The following is a 14,911-nucleotide window of genomic DNA, read 5'->3' as shown; positions in this document are numbered from 1 at the left end:
CTTTAAACCTCCAGCGAGGAACAATATCCTTCATAGGAGTCCGAAGCCGCCAAGCTCCTTTCAAAAATTGCCCCACCAGGAAGTGAGCTCCTGGGGAGACTAAATCAATTTTAAATTTGGCAAGCTGAAATAGCTGCCAGTTAGAACTTCAATGTAGAGGGGGATTTCCCCTCGTCAAACAGGTCCTGCAAAAAATAGCAATATAACTGCCATGGGACAGGTCGCGGGGTCGAACCCCTGAGGCAGGCACCACGTCTGAAAGACGCCCCCACTTCTGCTCATACTGGGAACGTGTGGACGTTGCTCTGTCATTTTGCAGGGTGTCAATAACCCTAATTAACAAACCCAGATGGCTCAAACGTTCAGTGCCAGACCCAGAGCTGCAGGCTCGATGGCTCAGGATGCCATAAGGTCCCCCTGACTGAGCAGGTCGCGGCGCTTGGGCAGTCTCCACGGCCGCTCAGGAGCTGCATCAGGGCTGAAAACCACAGCCTCCTGGGCCAATAAGGGTCTATATGAGAACCTTGGCCCGGTCCTGCCTGATTTTCTCCAAACACAGCGGAAGCACGGCAAGCGGTGCCAAGGCATCTATCGCCAGTGGGTCCATGCCTCCTGTTATGGAGAATCAGAGGGGACAGTGGGTCAAATCTCTCTCAAATAAGGCTCACCACCTCAGGGTGAAGCCTCCGCTCTGAGGCGCTGGGAATTCCCATTCCCCTTCTGCCGCTCAGTTTGTCACCCCAGGCAGGTGTACTGCCCACAGTGAGAGGAGGTTCTCGTGTGCCCAGAGCAATAGCTTGCGGGCCAAGCGATGGAGACTGGGAGACCTGAGGCCGCCATTGTGGTTTCCGTACGGACAAGCACTTGTCTCCCTCAAACCTCCTGCAAAAGAATCTGCAAGGCCAGGTAAACTGCCTGCAGCTCCAAAACATTTACGTGGAGACCATCCCAAGGGGGTTCCAGCAAACTCCTAGGGCTGCTGCGCAGCTTTGGCTTGGCCTGAGGCGTCTGTCTCCACGCCGGGGCGGCGGAACCGATTGTAGCCTCTGTGGCGAGCAGCCGCTGGCTGGTTCTGAACACCACCTTTGGGAGCGGGCGCAGCCAGCTGTGCCAGTCTTTGAGGCTGCTGGGGCCTAGGGCGCCAGTTTGTGCACTGGAGTCAGTCGCTTGGGAGGCAGTTGCTTGGGAAGCAGATGAACCAGCTCCTTCATGGCGGTGAGAGCACTGCAGCATCTTATCCACCGCGGGACCAAAGGTAGGCCCTGTTGTAATAGGGGCATCCAACAGCGGTGCTTTGTCCCCGTCAGGCCCGCGTGCCTGGGAAAGCCAAAGCTGCCTGTGTGTGGCTACCAGCGCAGCCAGGTTTCTACCTACAGCTTGCCCGTTTAGTTTTGACAGACTGAGGGATCTTATTAACCAGGCGCGGACTCATCCAGTTGTGGTGGTGAGGGCCTGTGGCTGTCAGAGAGGGACCTCAGCAAATAGGACTGGTAGGCTACCAGAATACTATTAAAGTTACCCAGCGAATGCAGTGGCTGAATAGGCACGCTTGAGGATCGCCTCCACACGGCACTGTTTGTTGGGGCAGATAGTGTCCTTGGACAGGAGCTCTAAATTAGAAAATGTGGGTGCACTGGGGAGGAGGGAGGGGACACGGGAGAGGTGGTAGGCTCGTCATCAAAGATGGACTGCATTGTCTCACCTTCTGTAGGCCAGGGCACTTGCAAGACTGGCGGCAATGGAGAGCATGTCATACTGCTGCTAATCTGCGCTCGTAGCCAGGTGGCACCAAATGTTCACGTAGTAACTCTGCAAGCACCGTTCCTTGGTGGGAAACTGCCCAGAGCTGCCCAGAGCTTCTCTATCTGCTCCGAGTCCGCCAATCACTTGGAACGGCAACTCTTCTTCTTCTTCCTCGGCGGAGGAGAAGGAGAGGCAGAGGAGGATGAGGAAGACCATGAAGACGGCTTCCTGCGTGGGCTACTTTCCCGGGTGCATCGTCTGCTCTCCCTTGGCAGAGCCATGGGGTGAGGACGCAGCCACCTTTCTAACAGAGGGTGATGGGGAAGAGAGCTGTGCAGGAGTGAGGAGTGACTCAGAGCGTTCTGTAGAGCTGCGGGAGAGACGTTTCTCCAGCGTGCACTTGGAGAAATTTGCACAAAACTCACAGAAACTGCGGTTCACCAGTGCCTCCTTTGCATGCTCTGGCCCCAGGCAGGAAAGGCATCTGTCGTGCTTTTCCTCAACAGGCAGATTGGCCCTGCATGTCTCGCAGGGATAAAACCAAGGCATTATGCAAGTAACAATGCAGCGTACAGTAACAATGTACAGGTGCTGCCTCAGTCTGCTTAAAAACAGCAACAGCGCTGTTCAAGACCTGAACAAGACCTGCTTGGTACCGGACCGGGGATGTAAGCACCAGGCTGTAATGCACAAATACTCCTAATTAGTAAAACTAATACAGCGATTACTTTTAATATCACATATAATTTGTGTAAAAACATAGTAAATGCGACAATCTATAGTAGAAAAAGTAACAAGTACTTATCTGTATAGGCTTTCTTGTCAGGTTAGTTCTTGAAAGGAAGAATGGCGCTGAGATCTGTGTGTGCAGTCCTTTATACCCTCGGGGGCAGGCATCAATGCGTAACAGGCTTGGCTGAGCAGCTTTGATATATCTTATTCAGGTTTCGGGTCTTAAGGAGGTACATGCCTATTTAGTAATGGTTACATTTTGTACTTGAAAGGGAACTAATGGTTCTTGTGAAATTGTGGGCTCAGTTCAAATTAAGACACCCCGACAGTAGGGCAGTCATTATCCCATGGGTATTTGCCCTCTAAAAGCTAACAGAACCTGATTTAAATTTCAAGCAGCCTAAGTGACCCAGGCAAAATATTTCAAATAAAATTCTTTATACACAAAAACATTTGTTGGTTATTTAATTCTGCTGCATCAGACATTAATGCTTAAATATTGTTTGTTTGAAAAATTAGAATCTGGTTTTGAAGGAAAATGGGCAACAGAAAGCCTAAATGAAAAATTTGTAAATTCCATTCAAGCGCACAATCTTATGTATATGATGTGTAAAAACTTTTTTTTTTCAGTCCTTTGTAAACAGATACACCATTACATTTTGTTTGATTAAAAAAGCATTAGTTCAATGCCAAAACCAAAATCTCAGTTGATAATGACCGGAACAAAAATGGATTAATTTGCCATTAGATCCAATCAGTAGGGGGGAAAATATATCCAATGAGTAGAAACAGATGTTTCTTTAGGAATTAAAACACACACAGATACAGTTCAACAGAGCAATGCTCAGCTAAATCCAGCTACAATCTGCTACCTGGTTCATTACAGGAGAATGACCATGCCACAGAGGATCAGCGGGCTATTTAATTACAGAGCATTGTGAAACTGAGAAGTAAATAACTGGGAAACTAAAGAGCTTTAGCCTGACTTCAAGTGGCTTTCGTTTACCTAAAAGACAAACCGAGTGATCTCAATCCGTTTGTATTGCCTGTTTGGCTGATTTGGGGATGGTTGATTAACCTTCACTGGAAACCCACCTTGGGCGAATCAGAATGCCCCGAAAGGCAATGTTTGAAATGTTAAAAAGAAAACACTCAATTACAGAGATACTGGTGTAAAGAAAGAAGGAAAAAACATTTGTCTACAAACAAAATTTACTTCTCACAAGACTTTACATTACAGTAACAATCTGTAAATGGAGCTGCTTGGGAAACACCGGAAGCACAAACTCTGCACAAGCAAGCACTGACAACCAAACCAAAGATGTTTCTTTATGTGCATCCACTGTTTGCTTTTTTTTAAATGTTCGTTTCACCTTTATTATGAACATAAGCAATTGTATGAACCTAAAAGTCCTACGTTTAAAAAGCTTATTTTTTTCAACAAGTTAATATAGAGTATTTCATTTTTTTGGCATTCTATTTAGGTGAATTAACCTTTGGTTTTAGTTACCACACTGTTCTTATACTCTTAAGACGAAAGCTGTTGTACATTTCATACTATCGTGTCTTGTAGACACTGGGCCTATTCAGTTGATCTAAACGGTAACAGGTCTAACTACTGTCACTGTTTAAAAATTAGCAACCTGCCACTATTTTTAAATATGAAAATGCACTACAGTGACTCACACATACTGTTAGAGATGTTGGTTTTCATAAAGTCTCCTATTAATCATTTAAACAACAGTCACATTTAGATGCTCTACCATTTAGATGAATTGAATAAACCCTATTGTATTAGAATTGTTTTCTAAATTGTTCATGTATTTGCTGTTTATGCTGTAACACTGGTATATTTCAATAATATTTGCCTCAAATCACCAGAAATGCCCAGCAGATTTTTGCTGTCCTAATGTTGCACACTCAGGGTGGTAGGGCATTTAGTTATCAGTGAGTCTGACCAAACCAACTTTATAATATTCAACAAACTTGGAAAAAATAAAGTCAGATAAATATAAAATGTATGTAATGGTTGAACAAGGCAATAACGAAGCCACATCAATAATGTAAAGAAAGGCAGAACGATAACCCTTTGAAACCTGACCTCGAAACCAATCAGACTGTATGAGAGACAGTGAAACTTAGTATCATGCCTGATGACAAATATGTTGCATCTGCATAGCAGCTGTGATTTATTCATTAGTTTAATTGCAGGGTAAACAGAATATCCCCTAGCTGGGCTAGATTCGAAGGTGGGCTAACAAATCTGAAATAGAAATGAACACACAGGTGCCGAAAAAAGTGAAGACAGCATTAGTTTTCAAATAAAAAATTGAATTACATCAATAGAATGCAGCCAAAGTGGTCAATGTTCTACATCCAATTTAGGGTCTTTATGCGATAAGCTTTCACATCACCTTCTCACCTCATTGTCAGTAGAGCTTTCCAGAAACGCCACAACAAGATATTATTGGCAATTTTATGCAAAGCTTTAGTTAATTCAAGGTTTGTTAAAATAAGATTCATTAAATTGTTCAAGACTGTTGTTGGCTTATTTTGCAGCCAAGAACAATTTCATGCATAGCAAAATGTAATTAAATAATAACAAGCTTCCTGACAAAACCTCTGGGGACACTTTTATGTATTAATTAGGTATCAAAAGTACAACTGTATTTTTTTAAATACCCTTAAATTACTGTCAGCCTTTTAGATTTTACAAACTGTGCAGACAGAAGTCCAGTTCCGATTACAATCACAAAAGTAAGTCAGACAACTTGCAAAGTGTTTGCTGTTATAACAGAAAATCTTAGTTTTTTGTGGTTGACTATGTGGGTAGCCATAGGCCGACAACTCTGTCCAAATCTGTGCTTTCCTTCTAAGCTGCTGGCATTTCTGCATTAGAAACTTTCCGTCTCAGTGGAGTAGTTCAGGATATTTTGTTGTTCTCGTTCCAGAGCAGCCATCACAAACACTTCATCAACTGCAGGAATCAAGATTACTGGGGTGTCATTGTGGTAATAAACATCTATATATAGTCCAATCCAGTATTTCGCCTTCACCAATGAGAACCAATTTACTTTGGAAATACACATAAACCAAGAACAACAGAATTTGTTTCAAATAAAACACAGCCATGGATTTTCAGTTTCAGATTATGAACTGTAACAAACAGGCTACTTTGCACAACACTAACTCAGTTTCTATCATAGTTTATACATTTATTTTCAGTAACTGTAACTTCAACAGACACATGCTCTTAGGGAAGAGCGGTAAGCCTGGGTCTCCAGTAAGAGACGCTGCATGGTACACACACTGATTCATATGGTCAGCATCCTGGCTGGGACAGGGATAATCCCACAATTTAGACAAAGGAAGCAGTGTATATCCAGAAAGCCACTATTTTTTCTTTGGCTCAAAGACATTTTAATGGAAACCAGCAGAGGCAACAACGGTTGACAGTTGGACACTTGGAAATATTAGAACTGCTTCACAGGGGTGCCATTCACTTTTACTTCATGTTTTGAATCTCTCTTGACTTACCCTGTTTGGAGTGTTGCCTTTTGTTAGCGAACACTCCTCTCAACTCCAGCTCTGTTATCTCTTCCTCCATAATAGGTGCACAGCCCCCTAGTGAGGAAATACAACCAGACATACAGTATGTATTAGAAACAAAGGGGTATATCACAAAAGGCAACAGCAGCACACACCTGTTATAGATTACATGGCTTAGTGGTTTATAAAAAGAGACTTGGGATTGAAAGGATTCCGATTTGATCATTTAAAGCTGAAGCCGATTGCGCACAGAATTAAGTACAGTGGTGCATACCAGGAACCTGTTTATAGGGAAAGCAAAATGCTATTTGGTTAGATAAATCATACTTTTGGACTTGCATATAATACTCCCCAGTTCACCTGCTTATTATCAGAGTGCACAAGTGCTGCCAAGAACACATGAAGAGATGCAAAATGGAATTTATTCAGAATGGACCACACTTTACCTAAGGTTTAGCTATTAATGTTCCTATACTTTATTAGGACCTGTCTTCCCTATTGGATTTGGCATCACCCAGGGGTGGGGCATGTCCTCTTGGTAAACCCTGGGTCCCTTGATTACTCTGGAAGGTCTCGTGAATGATGCAGTATTTAAACAATGTTGTGGATTGAGTCCATTCAACAATGCTGCACTTGTACCCTTGGCGATGGCCCAACCCAATATTAGGAACTGGACCTAAAGTGTCCAGAAAGCATTGCTTCTTACATGGATACTGCTTTTAATAGTGAGTCTTTATGCAGAATGTAAATAATTTGAAATGTGTTAGGCAAATACAGCAGACAGTATGTCCTCAGGAATATCACAGATATAAGAATATGTGAATTGTTGTTTGTGATTTAGACATGTAGACCATCGTATACTCTTTAATCTATCTGAAATTGATTGCTTTAGTCCCTGAGATGACTGCCTGTGACATTTTCTGTGCTCCCCCAGGATTGTGTAATTCCTGGACATATAGCATGTCCACTGAAAAGAGCTGCTGCATAGAATGTGAGGGCACTAGCTGTGGAAACCCTATTGTTACAAGAATTCAAGCGCTTCAACTTTAATTTCACCACTGTGTGTGCAGCTTTACTTTTTATTTCTTAGAAGTCCATAAATGTATGACACAGTTAAACTTCCGTGTGGTCTCCACCTGTTTTGTTCCTACTTTTCTCTTTTACAGTTAAAACCTTGCCTAAAAAGATTAACTAAACAATAAGGGGGCAGTGAAAATGTGACTGGCACTAATAAAGTGGCCAGGCAGTGTAAGTCCCATTGTATAGACTTGAAACAGCTAATGGAAAATGTTGAACAGTTAGCTTATTTATCAGTGCTATAGCAACAGGAGCTATCTTCTATTTCAGTGCTACACAATTTGAGTAACTGAGTAACCTAACCCAGAGATTACAGTAATCTTTCAAAATATTTACACTCACAGTTAAATTAAATCTAGGGTGCTATTAAAGAAGAATGTAATCCTTTGGCTCAACAGTTACTCGAGGGGTAAAAAAAATTACAGGCTTTTTTTGTTATATAAGAATACTTTTTAATTACAGTTCTATTTTTACAAATAGCACAACACCAAGACCTTGCCTAAATAAAATAACGCATATACTAATGTGAAAGACTTTAAGACATGAAACTGTACAATAAAGTAGGTGTTATAACAGCCACCATCAAGTAACTCAGCTGTAAATGACCGACTATGACAGAAAGGTTTTTTTCGTTCTGAATGGTGAGACCAACTATATTTTTAACCTTGAAGAAAAAAGGGTTTGCAATGCAAAGTTCATTAAACACTTTCATAGAAGTATTTTTTTTGAGACTGATGTAACTCTATCAGACCAGGAAAAATGCATTTGCCCCTGAGGCATCTCAGACTATTGCTGGGTAGGAAGTATGGCTTCCTGTTCCCAGTTTTGATGTTCAAAGTCAGTTGTATCAAACAGTCACCTGATAGTTTTAGAAATTACCAATGGCACAAAGAAATTCCCTTCTTTTTATCATTTTGTGCAATTTATTTGAGTAAAAACTACTAGTCAACAAAATGAATCCTTCACATACTAGAAAAACTGTTTGAAAACCAAATGACTTATTTATTAAAATGTTTAAATGCAGAACATGTGTTCAAATCTATTTGATATGGTTCAAAGTTGTTGTTTTGATGGTAAATGTTGTCCAATGTACATCACTAACAACTTTTAGAACCACAGAAATTGTAAACCCAGATTTAAAAAAAAAATTGCAAAGTATTGGCAAATCCATGTGCTCAATGTTAAATTCAATTTGGTGACTAATGAGATTCCACACATTTGGAGAGAAGATATCCATTTAACTATATTAAAGGGCTCTTATTATCCCCCCCGCTGATATAGTGGAAGTGATTGTACATATTTTGGCACATATCTGGAGAACCATATCCAATTGTCATGAAACTTGGTATTTAGCATAAGTTATGTAAAGTTTTAGATTCTGGGGATCTAGGGGGTGCCTGTCTGTCCATACATTAACCTATCTGTGGGTAGCACTTCCATTTTGTACCGGTGGTACACTTGATACGGTACGGTTCGGGTACCCCGGTGCAGTAACCTTGTTTGCTGTTCGGTACGTGTACTGGGTTGGAAATGGGACAGGTCTGTGACCCACAGTTACTGCAGAAACGATAGGGATGCCCACCTATATAGCTTCAGGCAAATCAACACAGCCCTGTCAGAGCCGTGACAGCCTTCACAAAGGCACTGCAAGCAAGGACCAAGGCAGCAACGAAACACTGCAGGAAGGACTGCAAGCAATCAGACCCGAAGCAGAGCTGAGCCCAGCGACTGTGTAGCGAATCGGAGTGGTAACCTTGTTCGTTGTACAGAGTACCGGTGGGAACGGGAGCAGGTCTGGACCTACAGTTACCATGGGAACGATCTATAGCGATGCCCACCTACAGCGGTCTTGGCTAACCAGCAACCAAAACTGAGGAAAGCCAACTGTTAGAGCCCTAACAGTCATCACAATAATTTTGCAAGGAGAACTAATGAGGCAACGAGACACTGTGGGTGAAGCTGCAAGCAGCAGCTCTGCCTATTGTTATGAGAAATAACATCTAAAAATCCATTAAACACATTACTCAAATATAATTACAGAGAGAATTTATACCACTAAAGAAAGTAACAGTAAAATTGAGATAAAGCACATTTTCTTTTTTTTCTCATTTTGTCCACATGACAACTGATCGCTTGTTCTGCTTAGTATCTGTATCACTTTCTGTGTCCTAAATCAAAACCTATTATTATTGAAAAAAAAATACAGTATCAGTCTAATTTAGGACAGTCAAACCAACATAAAAAGGCATATGAGTCAATTACAGCCTTCTCTGCCAGCAGGCCTTTCTCAGTTACTCTTTATGATCGAAGACAAATGGCTCCATGTAAACTACATCATTTCAGTTTTTAGACATTTTTTCTTAGTTTAACCTAAAACTGAAATTCTTCCAAGTACAGTTAATATTTAGAACATAAACAAGACTGCAAAATAATTATAGAACCAAAACAGCAATATATTATTTTCAACCACTGTCCGTACTGTAAAACATGTGCTTTAAACAAATTGCTGTGAAGAAAATGGCTATTTCAGTTCAAATCTTATCACATCATAATTGATATAACTAAAGGGCACATTCACAGGCAGCCACCATATTTATCTCAATTCACCAGAACGAAACAACGTAATCTAATAAAACAGATTTTTTGAGGTGCATTTATAGGAAAGATGTATGATTTTATTCGGGCCTGGGAGAATCAGATTAAGTTATGCATTTAGGGTTGATAATCCTATCAATTTGCTGGCTCCTCCATGTGCACAAGTACTGCAAAATACTCCCTCTGGGTTGGTACTGAGCAGTTTTACAAGAAACATTTAGTTTAAACTTTTGCCATTTTTAAATCAGTCTATTTGCAATTAAACAGCATTCGGGGATCCCCGTGTTTGCTTTTCTGGAAACTACTGCATTGTATTCCACCTGAAGTCCCTGTTGACTGGAAGAGCTCAATATTCTACAAATTCTTGCATGCTTACTATAATTGAGGGAGCCAGAATTTTGCTCAATTCAATTGGTTATTATGTGCACTGTTTAGAAGTTTTCCTAGATGGATGTTAGTTTTTTTTTTCTATGAAAGCTTGCGAGTATTGTGGGGGAAGAAAACATGCACAAATGATATAGTTTTACGCTTCTATTTCTGGGAACCTAACCACTTCATGCACAGAAGAGCAGTCTTACCCTAATAGTCTAGCTGCAACTACACCATGGGACCAATAGCTCAGGAAGTGATTAGGTACCAGGAAGCAGCAGCCTAAACGGTTTTGGAAAAATAATTAGAACAGTAATGTGCCTCTTTAAATGTCTGGCATAGAGTTCAAGTGATTCATGAAACCTGTTGGCACTGCAGTCAGTTTTTCACTAAGTGTTGAAAAATGACAAGTTAATCATAAAAGTTTAAAGCCCATGGAGCAAAGAGGGCAAGATATCCTCCAGCAATTGATGTAACTGCTATTCCTAGAGTGTGTACATAATACAGGTTATATATAGTGTGTGACGAAAATAAAGCTCTATTCTTTTTTCTGTTTCCAGCTCTTTTTCCACACCCAGGGCCTTATGGAGCTGTGGAACTATGGAACTTCCAAATAGATTTTTTTTAAATGTAGAAATGGCACATGTTTATTGAAATAGAAACCCAAAAAACTAATAGCCACTGGCTATAATGAATATTAAAAGAGTAAGGTTCCGAAAAATATAGCGCTACACGTCCCCACGTGTTGCTACATTTGTTTAAATAATGTACCTGTAATTTTTCTTTTCACTTATAACTTTAAAGTCTATTTCAAAGCTCTTTTCATTATGTCTCCTCTAGTGCACTGACAGTGTTAGGATTATTGCCCACATTGTCAAACAAGTAACACAGCAAGAACAATCTATGATGTGGTACGGAAGAGAAAAGCCAGAGCACTTCTTGTTATGTTTTGATTTAGAGCAGGGGTTCTCAACCGGGTGTCCGCGGCCCCCTAGGGGGCCTTGAGGAGGTTTCAAGGGGTCCTGCAAAAATAAACCAGAGAATGTGTTATTTTCCCGGCATGCTTATGACACACTGAAACCTATTAGCTTCAGCATGTCATAAGCATGCGCAGAAATGAACGCGTTCTCAGGTTACGTAACACATTCTTGGGTTACGTATGCAGGGTTCTCCCCAGTAATTCTGTACAGCTGGGCAGCAGAACATTATAGCCGGGAACACTTTTAACAGAAAAATAAACTTGCCTTACCTTAAATCTATAATACGACAAAGAATTTGAATAATGTGTTGTCTTTCATTGACTATATCTGGTTGCTCTTTTTTATGTTCTACATTTTCTTTTTCATGACTGTTTTTTATTATGGTAAATTATCGTGCTTATTTAGGCACGCTACGATTTGACTGGGGAAAGATAATGTAGGGTTATTGGAGTTCGCAAAAAAAAGGTAACCTTTTCACTTTTTTTTTAGCTTATAATTATTGTGCTTATTGCTTCATTTCAATTGTTTTCTATGTTAAGCTTTCAGGGCATTTTGTTAATGCACATCAATTTTTGTTTTTTGTTGTTCTACATTTTTTGAATATAACTGTTCATTTTAACCATTTTTTTACACAACAGTCCTCACACACGTTTGGTCACCATCATAACTGTTGAATGAAACCGGATTGTAATAATCCAGCACCTCTGCACTTAAGCATTTATATGTCATCTGACAAGTGTTCAGCTGATATCCCATCATGCCTTTCTTCTTAAAATCATACAGCCTCTATATATGAACCCCCAATATCTCTCACAAGCACCTGGGTACATATTGTTACAATATCACAACAAAAGGAATACGCTTTTTTTTATTTGGTGCATATGTATAGTTATTATGTACTATATATCACCTTACAGTACAGTAATACGACAAAAAAATGGACTGAATGATAATACCCGAAAATAATCTTAATACTTTTTTAATAAAGTAGCCGCCGCAAATACAGTATTAGGCGGTGATTTGTGCCGCTCACCCGCTTATTTTGACCCCCTGCATTCATTGTCATTATTTTTGCTTTGAAAATAATTGGTTATTTTTTTTAACAGTCATTTTTAACGTTTTAGCCTCTCCAAGTGCTAAACACAGAAAACCGGCCGCTTCAACTCTCTGATTGGTTAAATGTTGTGTCAAGACGTAACACAGCTGTCATGTGGGTCCAAGATTTTTTTTCCCAGCAATGCGCAAGTGATCGAGTCTGCTAGAAGCAAAATCAATCCCTATTGTTAAAGGTACAGTAGCATCTGCAAGACGGGCGGATTGGATTTTTTTAGCCGGGCGGTGACAGACACTTTGCCGGGGGGCCCGCCCGGCTGAAAAGGCCTGGGGAGAACCCTGGTATGGTGTAATAGAGCTATTTCAGCGGGAGCATGACAGATTACAAAGCAGAGGAAAAATCGTTGGAACCCACACAATAAATACCAGATATGGCTACATTTTTTATTCGAGCATCTGCATCAAACCAACAAAACACACAGAGTGATGATACAGAACTTCCTTCAACAAGTTCAACCGTAAGGGCTGAAGAACAGCGAGGAGGTGGTGTTGTGAGTGAAAAACATAAAGCCGTTATTAACCCTGAAAAATTAAGGAAATACAAAGACAGCTACTTGAATTTCAGTTTTATTTGTACTGGAAGTGGAGATATACCTCAGCCGCAGTGTGTAATTTGTGCACAAGTACTGTCCAATGAATGTTTGAAACCCTCCAAATTACAGAACATTTAATTACCAAGCATGAAATATATAAAAACAAGCAAAATTCATTTCTTGAGCAAATGGCTAAGGAACTGCTTGGTATTAAAGCCGTAATGAAATCCACAACTACCGCGGATAAAAAGCTTGTAGTGTCATCGTAGTGGCGCAGAAAATTGCTAAAGCAAAAAAATCGCATATGATTGCTGAAGAGTTGATAATGCCGTGTGCCATTGAAATTGTAAAGGAAATGTTTGGACAGCAGAAGGCCAAGGAACTGGCAAAAATGTCAAATGACGACGGATCGCTTTTATGTCAGAAGACATAGTTTCACAGTGCACTCGATGAATCCACAGACATTTCTAAAATGTCCCATTTACTCGTCTATGTTCAGTACCTGTGGAATAAGGTAGTAAAGGAAGACTTTTTGTTTTGCAAGGAGCTCACGACAACAACAAAGTCAGACAATATTTTCAAACTGTTAGGTGATTTTTTGACTTCAGCAGAAATCAGCTGGACTAACTGCATTGGGGTCTGCACTGATGGAGCCGTAGCAATGACTGGAAAGCATTCTGGTGTTGTGCAAAAAATAAAAAAGCCATTGCACCTCACGTTATTTGGCCACATTGCTTTTTACACCGAGAGGTGCTTGCTGCGAAAGATATTGAACCAGGTCTTCACAGTGTTCTGAACACAGCGGTAACACTTGTTAATTTCAGTAAATCCAGAGCAGCAAACTCCAGGTGTTTTGCTGCACTTTGTGAGGAAGTGGGCGCAGTGCACCATTCCTTGCCCATGCATATAGAGGTGAGATGGCTATCTCGTGGCAGAATGCTTACCCGTATATTTAATCTCAAGGAAGAGTTATCTACTTTCTTAGCTGATAAGAAACCCGAACTTGCAGAAGTGCTGAAAGATGACATGTGGCTGGCAAAACTCGGTTAACTCACAGACATATTCAGTGAAATGAATAAGCTGAATAAAACTATGCAAGGTGGGAGCACTCATTTTATTGCCCAGCATGATAGAATTGACACATTCAAAAGGAAACAACAACTCCAGAAAGGTTGTGTCTGTGGGGGGACTACTGATATGTTTGACCTCTTACATTCTTTCATTCAGGAACGAAACACTGACTTTGACGTAATCAAACCGCAGCTGGCAGCACATCTGTCTGGTCTACTCAACAAATGTAATACTTACTTTCCTGAACTTACGACGGAACAAGCCGCTACAAACCCCATTAGTGAGAATATTGAAGCTAAACTGCCACCCTCTGTCCTATCAAAGAGCTCATTGACATTTCAGACAGCTTCCTCAGAACCAAGTTCAGTGAAATGCCGCTGGAGACATTTTGGTGTGAGTGCTCCGATGAATACAGCACTGCTTCTTATGCAGCACTTAAAGTGTCGGTCCCATTCAGTACAACTAACCTATTTGTGTGTGTATATATATGTATGTATGTGTATATATATATATATATATATATATATATATATATATATATATATATATATATATATATATATATATATATATTTTTTATAAATATATATAGTTGAAGGGCCAAGTAACTGGAGCTATCTATTACCCACGAGTCAGTGCCTTCCTGGTGGCTTCATCACAAAGCTTCACTCTACACCACACTTCAACCATCTATAGAAAGACCAGCCCTTCTTTAGGTTGAACCCACAAAGGAATGCAAGCTATGATGAACACAGAATGATTACAGTTACTTTTAGCAAATGGACCTAATGAAGAATTCGTTATTTGTTAATTAAGGGGATCTTTTGTTTTTGTGGGGTTTTTTTGTTTTTGTTTTTGCACCAAATCTAAAATAACAACACTAGAATGAGCCCAGCACCAAGCACATTCCCAGACATGAGCTTAAAAAAACATAAAGTTAACTTGGACATTCATGGTTGCCAAGATTAGAATCCACAAATCTATTTCAATGCACCATAGCCACCAAGCACTAATCCAGTTTTCTTGTTTCTTTTTTATAGTAGCAATGTAAAATGAAGACTATGACAACCTAGAAATTAAACAATTCTAAAAGATATCCTCTTTTGCTGAATATATGAATATATATATATATATATATATATATATAAA

The 14,911-nt window shown here is 40.3% G+C and overlaps 1 protein-coding gene across 3 annotated transcripts in view; it reads right to left on the bottom strand.

The window, feature by feature from the left end:
- Positions 1 to 14,911, bottom strand: part of bbs9 (Bardet-Biedl syndrome 9) — a 275,781-nt gene that overhangs the window by 90,080 nt on the left and 170,790 nt on the right. Inside the window, exons 22-23 of one of the 3 annotated variants that reach the window (XM_059022878.1) lie at positions 6,013 to 6,099; positions 5,081 to 5,452 (exon numbers count right to left, since the gene is read on the bottom strand). In XM_059022878.1, coding sequence (XP_058878861.1) covers positions 5,370 to 5,452; positions 6,013 to 6,099 — 170 coding nt within the window. In that variant the 3' untranslated portion in view covers positions 5,081 to 5,369. Of the gene's footprint in view, positions 1 to 5,080; positions 5,453 to 6,012; positions 6,100 to 14,911 lie in introns of those variants that run through there. The other 2 variants (XM_059022879.1, XM_033998802.3) reach the window with 2 other exon arrangements.

Source organism: Acipenser ruthenus, chromosome 4, assembly GCF_902713425.1.
Source record: "Acipenser ruthenus chromosome 4, fAciRut3.2 maternal haplotype, whole genome shotgun sequence".
Lineage (NCBI taxonomy): Eukaryota > Metazoa > Chordata > Actinopteri > Acipenseriformes > Acipenseridae > Acipenser > Acipenser ruthenus.
Note: the sequence above shows the minus strand (reverse complement) of the source record. Positions and strands in the feature narration are given on the sequence as shown.